General features: G+C 46.7%; 1 protein-coding gene across 1 annotated transcript in view; it reads right to left on the minus strand.

The window, feature by feature from the left end:
* The window catches only part of LOC144093809 (protein turtle homolog A-like), a 208,636-nt gene that overhangs the window by 58,305 nt on the left and 136,363 nt on the right, over positions 1 to 13,968 (minus strand). The window contains exons 3-4 of the mRNA XM_077627515.1: positions 7,351 to 7,461; positions 3,811 to 4,017 (exon numbers count right to left, since the gene is read on the minus strand). Of these exons, the coding sequence (XP_077483641.1) occupies positions 3,811 to 4,017; positions 7,351 to 7,461 (318 nt within the window). The remainder of the gene's footprint in view (positions 1 to 3,810; positions 4,018 to 7,350; positions 7,462 to 13,968) is intronic.

Raw genomic sequence — 13,968 nt, forward strand, 5'->3', positions numbered from 1 at the left:
TACAATCTCTAGCTGAACAATGCTTGAACGATTTATCTTGCACCAGCTTATTGCCTTTCCACCGCATCACATCTAACCCTTTATCATGTTTCCCTAGCGAATACGATGCAGGTTTCGCTTTAGATCACGCTTTGAAGAGTACAAGGACAAATACTCTCTGGCATTGCGAAGGCCGTGGTATTCAGCACAGCAGAAAACGATTAGTACAGTGTTTTCACCTCTATGTAGATCGTCATTCAATTCAGCGCACTCGGCGCTGACATGCGGCCCACCGGCGCTATGCTGCAGCCGTATTCGAATGTAGCATTGACGGTCTCACTAATTTTGTCCGTAATCCGACTCAGCGACGCTTTATATTAGTCGAAGATGCGTGAATATGAACTGCGTGCAGTTTGTCAGAAACTGGCGGGAACAATGGTAACGATCTCAGCCTAGAAGTATGAGCAACAGCGTAAGTCTTTCGCAGTCGTCAGCCGTTTTGTTACTGCCGACAATAGTTAGCAATAAAAAGCCGGTTGAAGAAAAGGCACGTGCACTACCGATCATTAATTAGTTCTCCAAAAACTAGGTGCGTTTAATATATGGGCTAGCATTATCTGTCGCGTTAGAAGAAAGAAAGATACATTCAGTTCCGACAAGTGGCGTCGCGCTATATCTGTTTCAATCATCCGCGTCTGTTCCAATCGATGCCGGTGGCGCTAGCAGTGCCATTCAACTATACCCTGTGTGGTGATCAGAACCACGTTACTATGACAGCAGTCAAGGGCGTGCCGCTGTGTATAACATTTCCGAGCGTCGCCAAGGTTTAATCAAGGTATGAAGACGAAAACAGAAAAAAAACCACGGGACAGAAACAGGCGATCACACAGGATGGTACTAGCGATTTTTTGCCAGATAACACGTGCGATTGATCCTTGTAAGCCACAGTGTTTCTTCAATAAGTGTTCGGTTGTTAGTACCGTCGTTTGTTCTCCCCTGCCTCTGTCCCGTCTCTTTTTGCGGTTTTTATTCTTCATAGCGTCCCACGAACTGGCCTGAAACTATGTGCTCTATAGTTATTAATCATAGCCGGTGGTGACGACGTGCTTTCCAAGATCGCTGTTTTTTCATGCGAAAATTTTACACATAGGTGCTCCGTCGACAGAACACCCGCAATGAGTGATTTCCTCTCTTTTTACAAATTTACTGCATTTTGGGGGATTCCAGTAAAAATTTTACAAACACTGTTTCCACTTCGAATTATTCATCAATTCGCTCTAGCCCTACCATTTGCTAGCCGCCCTGGTTAGCTCAACTGGTGGAGCGACTGCTCCACTGAAGCGGAGGTATTGGGTTCGAATCCCGGGCCAGGACCAATTTTTCTTTACGTGTGGGAGCTTTATAACTTTTCTTTCTAGCCGTATGGCTGTGCTTTGCTGGATGTCAATTAGTAACTTGCTGCCTTAATAAAAACTTATTCGAGCTTTGGGGATTCCCTAAACATGTGACCAACAAAAATCGTATAACTCTTCTCGCGGGATTTTTGTATTACTTGAATTTTTTAAGGTCATCCCCTGATAGATTTTTGTTTGTTTTGTTGGTCGCAAAACCGGCTATGCATATTCCAGCTGGTTGCTATTTTTATGCACGCCATGTTTTAAGATCGTAAAAGTGTAAACATTTTACTCTTGTGTCTTAGTAGCGCCTTTGTACGTTGTTTTGTGCGCTCATTGCATGGACCCAAACATGCACTTGCTAAGGGCATATATGCTTTTCTCGTGCTCTTTTGGTTCTACATGTTGTAAACTAAGTAATCTGAAATTGAATAAAGTGTGCAGGCAAAATTATTTTCATGCTTTCCTAACCCAAGCTTCTGCGGTAGAACATAATTCCAGTCTCCCCATATCTGCTTTGCCCGGCCGGAGCGGCAAAACTATAGCTGATGAATTTTGCCTAGCAAGCCAAGTGACATCATAATTACGTCTTAGAAAGGAGCATTACATATGGGTTTATGTGGATTGTAGGTGAGCGTTTGAGAAATATATTTACTACTTGTAGCTTTTCAATTGGATCAAGTACTGCAACCATGAGTTGTACAAGGTTATTTCAACAGATGGCGGCTACCTGTAAGTTGCACATCCACCCTTAGCTTCATATTCAGTACTGAACTATATTTGAAATGAAAGCAGGCATAGTCCGCAGTAATTAATTTTGGATAAAAGAAAATTTCCTTTTTAATGGATTGCCTGCACCCGGTACAGGAATCACATTGGGTATTCTCAAATATGATGGGCGATATTGAAAACAAAATGCTGTACATTTGCGCCAATATACAGTGTACAAAGGCCGGAATTTTTTTTTTTGTGCATGTATAGCCAGCGGGGTTTGTACCGAAATTTACGGTGATCTAAAAAAATTAGCTGTTGATTACGCTTCTTGGTAATGCAATTTTTGAGTGCTGCTGCGGCGGTACTCGAACCGTAGGTGACCACCTAAGCTACAGGCAGTACCGAACGGAGTCTGCCCTGTGTTTCGACTAGGGATACGCGTTCTCTCACCCATGAGCCTCGCCTCGGGCGAACGACCAGAGCGCTACTCTTCTCTACTCTTCATGCTGCCGCCATTCCCGCCTTCTCCTCTTTTCTCCTCACACTGTCTTCGCTCTCGACGCCTTTTCTCTGCGCTCTGTTACACGAGGCCGACGGCGACGCCCTACGCACGAACGGGTGCTTAAGAGCTGAGCTCTAAAAGTTCTCGATTACTCTGTATTATATTCGACTACAACGCAAGAAAGCGGAGGCAAATCTTCCCCAAAGGAGGCCTTCCAGTCAGTTGTGTCACATATTGCCACGAATACGCGAATAATTCTTTTTTCACCTGCAGGCCGCCCGCGATGGCACAGTGGAAGGTACAAGGTGAAGGTACGTCATGACAATCGGCCGACGCCGTTGGCGTATTTTCCGCAGCGCTCATGACCATCAGGTAATGCAAAAGCAAATTTCTTTTCATGAAATAAAGAAAAGTATTTTCTCCCTGATCACAATGTAGGCTTATCATTATTGGCTGATCCTGGAGTAGTGCAAGAAGCAGTTCAATATGGGTGTTTACAAAACACCTGCTAGTTACTTCTTACAAGTCCACTGTTGGCAAGTCATATATAACATGTTATCTTAGTCAATGCTATTCGAGGAAGCGCAAACATCTCCACTTTAGTGAAGACAGTAGCGTTTATTTTAGTAACCGCAGGTGGAGCATAGGATGGCACGGTGTACGCAATGAAACCTGTTACTCACTCAACTTATTCACCACTCAACGAAAGCCATTCCTTAAGTTTTGGCGGCTATACATTTTCTAGCAATGGTTATAATAACAACCTGCCGCGTACAACCGCAACAGATGCACAGATTACAGATGAAAGCCAAGCGACCGGCGCGGTAGTGGCGTGACTTTCATCTGATCGAGCGGATGAATACGACAACGCAGGGACACAAGATTTGAGAAAAGAGCCCGTGCTCTGCGATACCCGTGCACAGTAGACAAATCCTGTTCTTTATTTGGGAACACGTCTGGGGTGGGTCCTGTTGAAATGCGCGCTCTACAATACGTTCACACACTATGCGACACAACTGTCATGCATTGGCAAGCAGAAACAGGACGAATGCAAGGAATGCATATGCTCAAATAGGCCTCGTCTGTTAAAAAGGTGCTGCCGCACTATGAGCATTAACACTGGCGGCGTCGCACAAGTATATCGTAAGAGCGTTTGCATTACATTGCACCGTCCCTGCGAAGAACGAACTGAGGTCCTGTGGAGAGAGTAATCACGCTTACGGTTCATGTCCAGAGTGATGGATCGGGACACTGCCACGGTGCCGTTGTTGTTCGCCGCCTGGCAGGTGAGCACGCTGAGGAAGTCCGAGCGCTTCAGCTCGTCGATCTCGAGCCAGTTACGGGCCACGGTGCCGTCCCCCACGAAGCTAAAGTTGGAGTCCACGAGCCGCTTGTCGCGCCACCAGGTGACCACGGGCCGAGGCTTGCCTGGAACGCCCGCACGCAAGTTATGAGCTTCTCATGCGCATTTTCAGTTTGCTTGGGATGCCCAGAGGGAAAGTATAAACCAGTTATACATGGATTAACCGTTGAAGGCTATGAAGAAATGACGGGCCTAACTTCAAGGCACAAGAAGAATGCTGGATGGAGTAATAAACAAACGCTGTCTACTGACACCAAAACTGCAGTCTAAAGGAATTGGGCTCGGGCGGCTAGTATAATCTGCAGAACAAATAACCACATATCGTTTAGATAATGGAGTGGATTTAAAGGGCAAGGTGGAAAGTCATTTTGGAAGAACTGGTTTTCATGAAAAGGAAGGGGCAGTAACTGCCTACCTCAGTGCGGGCACCCGGACCTGGCGGTGAAGAAGAGCAGGAAGGAGATGTTGGGAGGGGGATAACAGAAAGAGTTGCCGAAGTGGAGAGCTACGATTTATTTTCTGCCGTCTGGGGTTATTTGTCGTCTACAGCCATCGCGCAGCACACGGGCGTCTATTGATGGTAAAAAAAAAAGTATTTAACCTACTCAACTGGGCTGATGATGGCGACTGCTTTCATTGTGCGACAGGTGTCGTCAGTCTGTTGGGTACGCGTAAAAAAAAGAAATAAGAGCATTGGCATTTCTTTGTGCGCTGATATTACCCTGTTCAATGTCTCCCATGAGTATCATTGCCATGAGCCCTGGTCAAAGAGGCAGTATCTACATACAGCCATGAACGCACCACTCTATGTGACGCAGAGCCTTATGGCACAGGCCTCAACTTTAACTAATATATCCGAACAAAAAAGTACCAGGATTATTTCGATTTAATGAGTACGGCGTAACCTTTAGCATGGTTGGCTCTGGAAATGTTTAAGGAGATTGTTTTAACAACGACCAAATAGGGGCTGACTGTTAGCCATGACGTTGAATATGGCTCATTTGACTGCTGCAATACGACGAGCTGACTGCACCGGTTTTCTCCGGCAGCACACAGTTATGAAATAAACGCATGCCCGGAGATTTTCAGTGTGAACGCAGTGTGTGAAATGAATGCGTTTAAAGATAATTTATGTGGTAGAAAAATAATCCCGATAAGATTTCATCAAGTTTGAGAAATAATTTGCCCGAAAAATTTAATACCTCCGTCAAAGTAAGCTACAGCATTGCGCACATTTATGTGAGGCTTTCTTAATACGACTTGGAGCATATCCTGTTGATGTTTGATGTTTTTTCGGTCTAGATTTAATTTTCTTGTTATGTAAACATGTACAGGATTCGCGCCTACTCTCTTTTTCAGCGCTGAAGAATAAAAAAATCGCGGAGAGCATAGGCAGCATAAACCAAAACAAACACAAACACAGGTAAGAGTGTTGCACACACAGCAGGCAGGGTTTGATCTAGACAAGCTTCAGTGCATCAAGAGCAGTAGTGAGCATTACTTAAGTGATCAAACATCAGTACCGAAGAAAGAGGAAAGCATATTACACGTAACTTTTTAAACAAAAATAAAAACGAAAATGCGGCCGCTACAATGGATTGAACGGAACGTTTTTTTTTTAAAAAGTTCATATAAATATTTAGGTTTTACGGTCCAACATCCACCGATTTAAGAGGCTAAGTTGGATTGGTCACTTTAATCACAGTGCATTCTCGCCATTAAAAGCACTTCTAAAAGGTAACGAAGGAGCTAAGGATTTTGTCTGATCGCCATTTGCTTAATGCACTGCACAATAAGTGCGACGGAGATTTTTGAGGAGTTGTGCTGACTACTCCTGACTTGAAGCATTTCCTTTAAGACTATTCAATCACACAGTTGGTAAAGTGCCTGACCTCGTCATTACTTTTAGAAACCTTTGTTTTTCTGATCTGCAGCGGTCAACAGCCAGTTTATATACATTGTTTGCTCTTAAGGCACACAAACGTGTACAGTGCTTTTGGGTACTTTATGCTTCAGTGTCGTCTCAGTATTATCTTCCATTCTTCCCAAGGCGGTATTGCACTACTAGAGAAACTTTGCAATTTGTAAAGTCCTTAATGAAGTGAATGTGCAATCACGGACAGGTTTAACTTTTTTTTTTGGTCAGATCCTAGCAGTTGCGTCCTAATGCAAAAGCACTATTCGGATGGGTTCACCCCGAGCAATATCTTGCAATGTTTGTGGTTTTGTGCGAAGTGAAAGAAACAAATTAAATAAAACATAAATATCCGCAACTGGAATTCGAACTCGCGGTAGCGCGAAAAGATCTGTTTCGTTGGCCACAGTGCGACAGCACTAGGGTATCGCCGCAGCCTAACATGCCTCATGTTAAACTGCAACACACTCTCGCGCGGCTCATTGCACGTCGTCGTCTTAATCAACTGATACTACTTTCAAACTAATAGTCTCGCTTTGCGCTGGCGCTGACAACATTGCCGCAAAAGCGCGGCACTGGAGCATAGGCCAGTGGCGTACATTGGGTAAAGTCGCATTGTCGATGGAAAAGCTGAAGACGCGTTTTACTGGCTCCCTGGGTCAGTGGACACCTCAATCGCGCTTTAAGGTACGTGGCGGTGGTGTCCACCAGCAAAGACCGGTGCTTCCACACAATATGTTGTGCTTACAAGTGCTAAACCACCAGCCATTTTTCTCACATCTTTACCAATTATCAGGCTCGTAAAATGATCTGTTTACTTCTTTCGGCGTGTTAGCGATTTCAGGACATACAAAATATTGCCTTTTAAAAGCGCACAAAATAAATTACAATCGATTTTGAGCCTCAGCTCTTGTGCCACGACAACGATGTGTAAAAATTCTGCCCGTTTCTGTTTCACCGAAATGATCGACCGTGTAAACGACAAGAGAAATAAACAGTGAAGGCAAGAAAGCCATCAGCCTCCAATTCTGCTCGAGAAGAACACCGCACCGGGAAATTACTGACGGCCTGACACCAAAGCAATCTGCACGAAGAGACAGACTCAATCAGTCTCGGTTAGTGCTCTTTTCCCGTCCTGAGCGAGTGAGTATTGTTCTATAACATATTTCAAATTTTCAACAGCAACACAAGGGCTAAAAAAAACGGTGACGCCGAATAAAGCACGTGAAACACTCCGGTGAGAGACTAATGCCTTCCGCTCAAGCACGAGGTATTTCTTTTCTCGAATGACCGCTTACCTCGGGGGGAACTACAAAAGGAATCGCCGTGCGACGCGACAACGAAACGAGCAAAGTGGACGGAGAAGAGACAGAGGCGAAGCGCGGGGAAGTGAACAGGAAGACACGGGATAAAAGGAAAAAAATAGGGAAAGAAAGGCAGAAAAAGAAAAATTGGATTGTTCCAGCGTGGTTCTTCCACCTACCTCCTCCAACTTCGCAGAGGAGCTTCAGCTTTCGTCCTTCGCTGAAGCGACCCACGAGACCTTCCAGCCTTCGTCCGTCTTCGTCCATAATAGCCGGATCGCCCGGAGGTACTGCGCACAGAAAGAGGAAAAGGCGGGGTTCAGAATTGCCGCACGTGCACCCCTCGCTAGGAGAAAAGTGCGAGGGAGAGCAATATCACACGCGAGTAGGTGTACACGTGCGCACTGAATCGTATTCTGCGAACCACATGCCTAGCGCCTCAAAGAGAGGGGAGGTTTTGATGTTTGCCGAAGCTCGGCTCCACTCTGGTTAATGGAAAGACCGGCAGGTCTTACTTGATACAGACGCCCATGCAGAGAGGGAGAGAAAGAACTTTATGCCATAGAATGTCGAGATTTGGGGAAGGTGGGTTTGGTGTGGCCCCCCGGTGAGGCGACTTTCTGATCCCATTAAACGATTGCAAGTTGGGTGGTCATGCCTGGCCTTCTGAGGAGTTGGTTACACCCCTCCTGGGAAGGAGCTGGCAGTGAGATGTGTTGGGGCCGGTATCCCACTCAACCCCAGAAGATATGTGCCTGGGTGGCGATACCTCCCTGGTTACAACTTTGGCAGGCGGGGCACGTCAGGCGAGCCCCGATGAAGTGCAGTATGGGACTGTGCATACTCTTTTCTGTACGACACTTGCTTTTTATTTTTGTGATTGCTTGTCACGTGCCGCTAGCTCTATTTATGCAGGTACATCACAGTCGTGTGCTGCAAATAATTATTTCTGGTAGTTACTGAAAGCGATGTGCTGTTGAAAAAAAGGCGAAGAATGAGTCAGGAGAGAGCAGTGCAGTTTGTATAGAGAACAAAAGGCCCAATAAATTTCCTTTATGGGGGGGTTAAGCTTGCTGGCTATATTTGTACAGTCGTTTACAGCAGTTTAGTTTATGTGCCAGTTGACGTCAGGCGAAGGGCACCCTCCGTTCTTTTTTTTTAGGGGGGGGGGGGAATAGGGGCAAGCGAAAAATCCGAACATTTCTGAGAGCGATAATAGGCCTCTCTTATGATGCAATTTAGATGTAAAAATATTTCTCTAAGATGCAAAAGAAAACTTTTTCCATCCGCTTACTGCAGACGATATTGTTTTTTTGAAAATCTTTCAGAATTTGCTTTTTTTACAATAACGAGATGCCTAGATTGCCCTTGTACTGCCCTGAAAAATCCCAGCGAATAAGTTTTTTCTTCATTTTTGGAGTGTATATAGCACCACCCAAAGGAGGCGAAGCCCAGTAGTCAAAGAACGAAAATAGCGCTTGCATAATGTAAGTTCCACAGAGCCAGACATCCCGATTGAGGCGGGACAATCCCGCTCCTAGAGCCATTGTCCCAGTGTCCCACCAACTTGCTTGTGGGGCGGCGTTTTGTGCCGCTTTGGCTTTCTCAAAAGAAGCTTTCATAACAATGTCTTCGAATAATCTCGTTCTAATCAGGGTGGTCATGATCACCACGAATCTAATTTTCTTTTCTTCATCCTCTTTCCGAATGATGTTCCAGACGTTCCAGTGGTTCAAAAAATCGTACTGCGGGCTAGGCTTTCAGTAGTACAAAGAGCCATAGCCACCCCAACCAAGGTCCTGAATTGAGGTCCGTAGAAATGGTCACATTAACTTGCAGGGTTCGATGACGGGGAGTCAAGCGCATGCTGCAATTTTTCATCAATAATTTTCGCAAAGGTCGCTACCTGAAGCTGGTTGGAAGACTGTAGCAACCGACGCAGCTCTTCTTGGACAATGTTACGGATTACATCCCGAAAGGTCACCTTGATTTCTGTGCACTCCAATATGCGTGCCGAGGCGATTTCGAGAGGTCGTGGCTAATCGCAGACTCCTACATGAAGGGTTTTCTCAATCATGACTACTTCCTGGTGAATTTTAAGGCGGTCTTAAGTGATTTGCAGTTAAACCCAGCGATGCCTCTCGAACACCTGGCAACGAAAGCTCTACCTTTTTCTTTGTTATGTCCGGATCGGCTGCCCGGAAAGGCAGCTGAGCTCTTTCTTTCCACACTAGGCTTGTGAAATTATTGAGGAACTCTCGTTTGAATGCACCTGGCCATAAATGAAAATATTTTAAAGGTATGTCATCAAACTGCTCAGTTTGTAAAGGCTCCCACTTCAGATTCAGCTTTATGGGCTGAATAGCAACGATTGCCTTCAACGTTAAATCATGCTCTAACTGTACTATACGCCGGTGATAAAAGTCCAGTATTAGCAGATTGCGACGAAACTGCCTCGATTAGGAAAATTAACATTAAATTACGAATTATACATAAATAGTGCAGAGCGAGAGCATTTAACTGTAGTCCTAGTAACACTGTTTTTATATCCTTCAGCTCTGAAAAGGAATTGTTTCTCGCCACTCGTACGGAATTTACAATAACATGCATATTCAGCACGCAACCAGAAAAAAAAAATTCTTGTTGATTGAGACTGAAAGCTATCTTACGGTTTGATTTTCACGTCCGGTCAGTCATTCAGAGAGCCTATTATGGCGTGCGCATATTTTCTAAATGACGAAATTTCCTCCCATAGATTTTCTAGTTGACATATCGCTAATGCATTTTTTGATCCCCATACTAATTAGTGTATGTCGGTTCGGGGATGTACTTACTGATCACATCTGGCCCCTTTATCCTTTTTTTTAAAAAATAAGAGCTCGTCGAAGCGTAGGACTGAATATTCAGTATGAATATTCTGAAAAATTATCTGCACTTTAAGGTATCCTAAATATCTATGCCCTAGTAAGATAATTATACTGCCCCCTTAATATGCCAAAAAATGAACGGCACATTACACTAAACAACCTTATAGCTTCGTCAGTCATCACCGACTAACAGGTCAACTACACTACATCTGCGCTTGCTTCCTATCATGCACATTAATTGTGGCCGACGAACAATGAAATTTGTGGGAAAACCTAGAAATAATCTTGATTATAGCCTTTCGTTTTTACCTTCTCTCTTAACTTTCAAAAGCATTAAAGCCTTCTATATTCAATTCAAAACAATTTACATTTATTAGTTCTACTTTTAAATACTTGTGCTTTATATTTTTAACCACTCTTCTGCGCCTGCAACTTTACAGTGTTTTTTTTTAACTACAAACATTATTTTGCTACTGTTTCGCATGTTTAAGTTTATATTACCTGGGAGCCTTAAGTAATTCTCCCTGCAGTTGAATTTTCGTATTTTTCTACTCTGTGACAAATAACATGTCTGAAACTGTGAAACAAACAAGAAGTCGAGTTCAGTATTACCCTCTGCGACTGTTATATTCTCTCGCACAAAGGAATATATGCGTTTATCCAAACATCGCTTTCCACGACTGGCGCAGTGAAATTTAGAGTCACATGTCTTAGATTTGAAGGCTAAAAGAAGAGGCAAACTTTTAACTAATTTAAAGTTTGAAGCAGGTGGATTTAAATCCGCCTTGGTGGATATACGAACGTAGTTAACTTCAGAATGGGGCATTTTCACAACGCATTTGCAGCAGGTAGCGGAACTTTCGCGGCAATAAAACGAGAGGATAGAACAAATTGCTAATAACGGAATGTTGCTAATAACGGAACTTGTTGCTAATAACAGAATTTTATGCGACATGCCGATGCGCTTTTGCATTGTTTGTAAGGCTAAAGAAGAAGATGCGTCTGATGATTTGAAAAGACGAAGACGAGGTGACAGTGTTCTCGAGAGTTTTTGCCAGCGCTACGCTTGTGTGTCTTTTGCCGATCTGATCCCAGACTGCTGCCGTTGCCGTTCCCGTCGCCCCAGTACCTCGTAACAAACCCTCCGTTACATTTGGTGGAGGTGCCGGGGATCGAACCCGGGGCCTTTCACTGCGCACCGCCAGCGCTCAGAACATCCAGCCGTCAGCAGCGTGTACCGCTCGCGTTGTAATCCAGGGGACCATTTATGCCGTCGAATTCGTCGTACTGCCCTGCTGTTCTCATGCTGTTATCCTGGGCTGGGATTTCCTATCGCGCCATGCTGCTATCATCGATTGTGCTCGAGCTGAAGTCGAGTTCTCTCACCTGCCCGAAGCTGTCTTGGACACTGCCCCTCCTGGTGCCTGTGTTAAGGCCCTAGTTGCCGAAGACATTGACCTGCCTCTCTGCTCTTCAGTCCTCGTACCCCTCTCTTGCGGCACTCTTCGCGACGACACTGTCCTCTTCACTCCGTCCCCTATCTTTCTGCACCGCAAGTGTCTGCCTCTGCCATACGCTGTACTGACTATATCCGCTGGCCTCTCCGTACTGTTCGTGTCTGACCCATTCTCGTTCCCCAACGCCTTGCGCCTAAGTGAATGTCTCGGCACGGTACAACCATTCGCGTCTCTGCTCATCCGCGAAGAGACGGACGACGCGCCGCACCTCTCCATAGCCGCACTCAGCCCACCTACTGCTGCGCCCGATCCCTCCTCAACCGAAGCATTCCTTCGCTCCATCGACGACAACCTTCCAGCGCCGCAAAGGGCACAGCTTCTCACTATACTTAATCAGTTTCGCTCATCATTTGACTCACATCAAAGTTCCTTGGGCCAAACTTCCACTGTCACCCATGCCATCGACACAGGTGACCACGCACCGCTGCGACAACGTCCCTATCGTGTGTCTGTCGCCGAGCGCCAAGTTATTGAAGACCAAGTCGACAAGATGCTCCAGAGCGGCGTCATTCAGCCCTCAAGCAGCCCATGGGCGTCGCCTGTGGTGCTCGTCAAAAAGAAGGATGGCTCCATACGCTTCTGTGTAGATTACCGCCGCCTTAATAAGATTACGCGCAAAGATCTCTATCCCCTCCCGCGCATAGACGACGCTCTGGACTCTTTGCAAGGGGCCGAACTCTTTTCATCTCTTGATTTGCGTTCCGGGTACTGGCAAGTTCCTATGAAAGAAGCCGATCGCCCCAAAACCGCCTTTGTGACACCGGATGGCTTGTATGAATTTACGGTGATGCCCTTCGGGCTTTGTAACGCCCCCGCGACTTTTGAGAGGATGATGGACACCATTTTGCGCGGACTTAAGTGGAAGACATGCCTTTGCTACCTCGACGACATTGTGGTCTTTTCCTTGGACTTTGACACCCACCTCTCCCGTTTGAAGCACGTCTTGACCTGCCTCTCTGACGCCGGCCTGCAGCTGAACTTAAAAAAATGCCGTTTTGCCGCTCGTCAATTAACCATCTTAGGTCATGTTGTCTCTAAGCAGGGCGTCAGTCCCGACCCAGCGAAACTTCGTGCTGTGGTTGACTTTCCCAAACCTATCTCCATCAAAGACCTGCGCAGCTTCCTGGGTTTGTGCTCATATTTCCGCCGGTTTATTCGCAACTTTGCGTCCATTGCTGCGCCTTTGACTCAACTGCTGTCTGGAAGTGCGGATTTATCACTGTGGTCTCCAGCGTGCGACGACGCATACACCACCTTGCGCAGTCTCCTCACGGCGCCGCCCATTTTGCGCCATTTCGACTCGGCCGCTCCTACCGAAGTTCACACGGACGCCAGCGGTGTTGGCCTCGGCGCTGTCCTCGCCCAACGAAAACCTGGCTTTGACGAATACGTCGTTGCTTATGCTAGCCGCACACTCACACCAGCAGAACGCAACTACTCCGTAACTGAAAAAGAGTGTTTGGCGATTGTATGGGCCCTCGCGAAGTTTCGACCGTACATTTATGGGCGCCCTTTTGACGTTGTGACCGACCACCATGCGCTCTGTTGGCTTTGCAACCTGAAAGACCCCTCCGGCTGCCTCGCTAGGTGGGCCCTTCGCTTGCAAGAATATGATATCCGCGTCGTGTATCGCACCGGCCGCAAGCATCAAGACGCCGATGCACTGTCACGCTGCCCCCTTCCAGCCGAGATCGCCAGCCTTTCCACCTCCGACGCTTCTCTGCCCTTGCTTCGCCTCAGCGACATGCCTTCAGCGCAACGCATGGATCCCTGGATCGCTTCCCTTCTCGACTTTCTCGCCAACCCGACGGCTGCTTCACCGTCACGTGCGCTCCGCCGCCAAGCTGCCCATTTTGCGATCCGTGACACCCTACTTTATCGCCGTAACTACAACTCCGAAGGTCGCAAGTGGCTGCTCGTTATTCCACGTCACTTACGCTCGGAGATATGCGCATACTTCCATGCTGCCCCCCACAGCGGTCACGCGGGCGTTTTCAAGACCTACACCCGCATACGGCTGCGCTACTACTGGCGCGGAATGTACACCTTTATCATGAAGTACGTGCGCGCATGCATTCCCTGCCAACGTCGCAAGACACCTCCCCATCGTTCTGCTGCTGAGCTGCAGCCGTTACCATGCCCTCCACGCCCGTTCGACCGCGTTGGCATTGATTTATACGGTCCGCTTCCATACACTGCAGACGGCAACCGTTGGGCTATAGTAGCGGTGGATCACCTTACACGATATGCCGAAACTGCTGCCCTTCCGGCTGCCACAGCGACGGACGTCGCCTCCTTCATTTTGCACCGATTCATCCTTCGCCACGGTGCACCTCGTGAACTGCTCAGTGACCGAGGCCGCGTGTTCTTATCTGAGGTGGTGAAGGCGCTTCTCAAAGAGTGCAACACGATT

Source organism: Amblyomma americanum, chromosome 6, assembly GCF_052857255.1.
Source record: "Amblyomma americanum isolate KBUSLIRL-KWMA chromosome 6, ASM5285725v1, whole genome shotgun sequence".
Taxonomy (NCBI): Eukaryota; Metazoa; Arthropoda; class Arachnida; order Ixodida; family Ixodidae; genus Amblyomma; species Amblyomma americanum.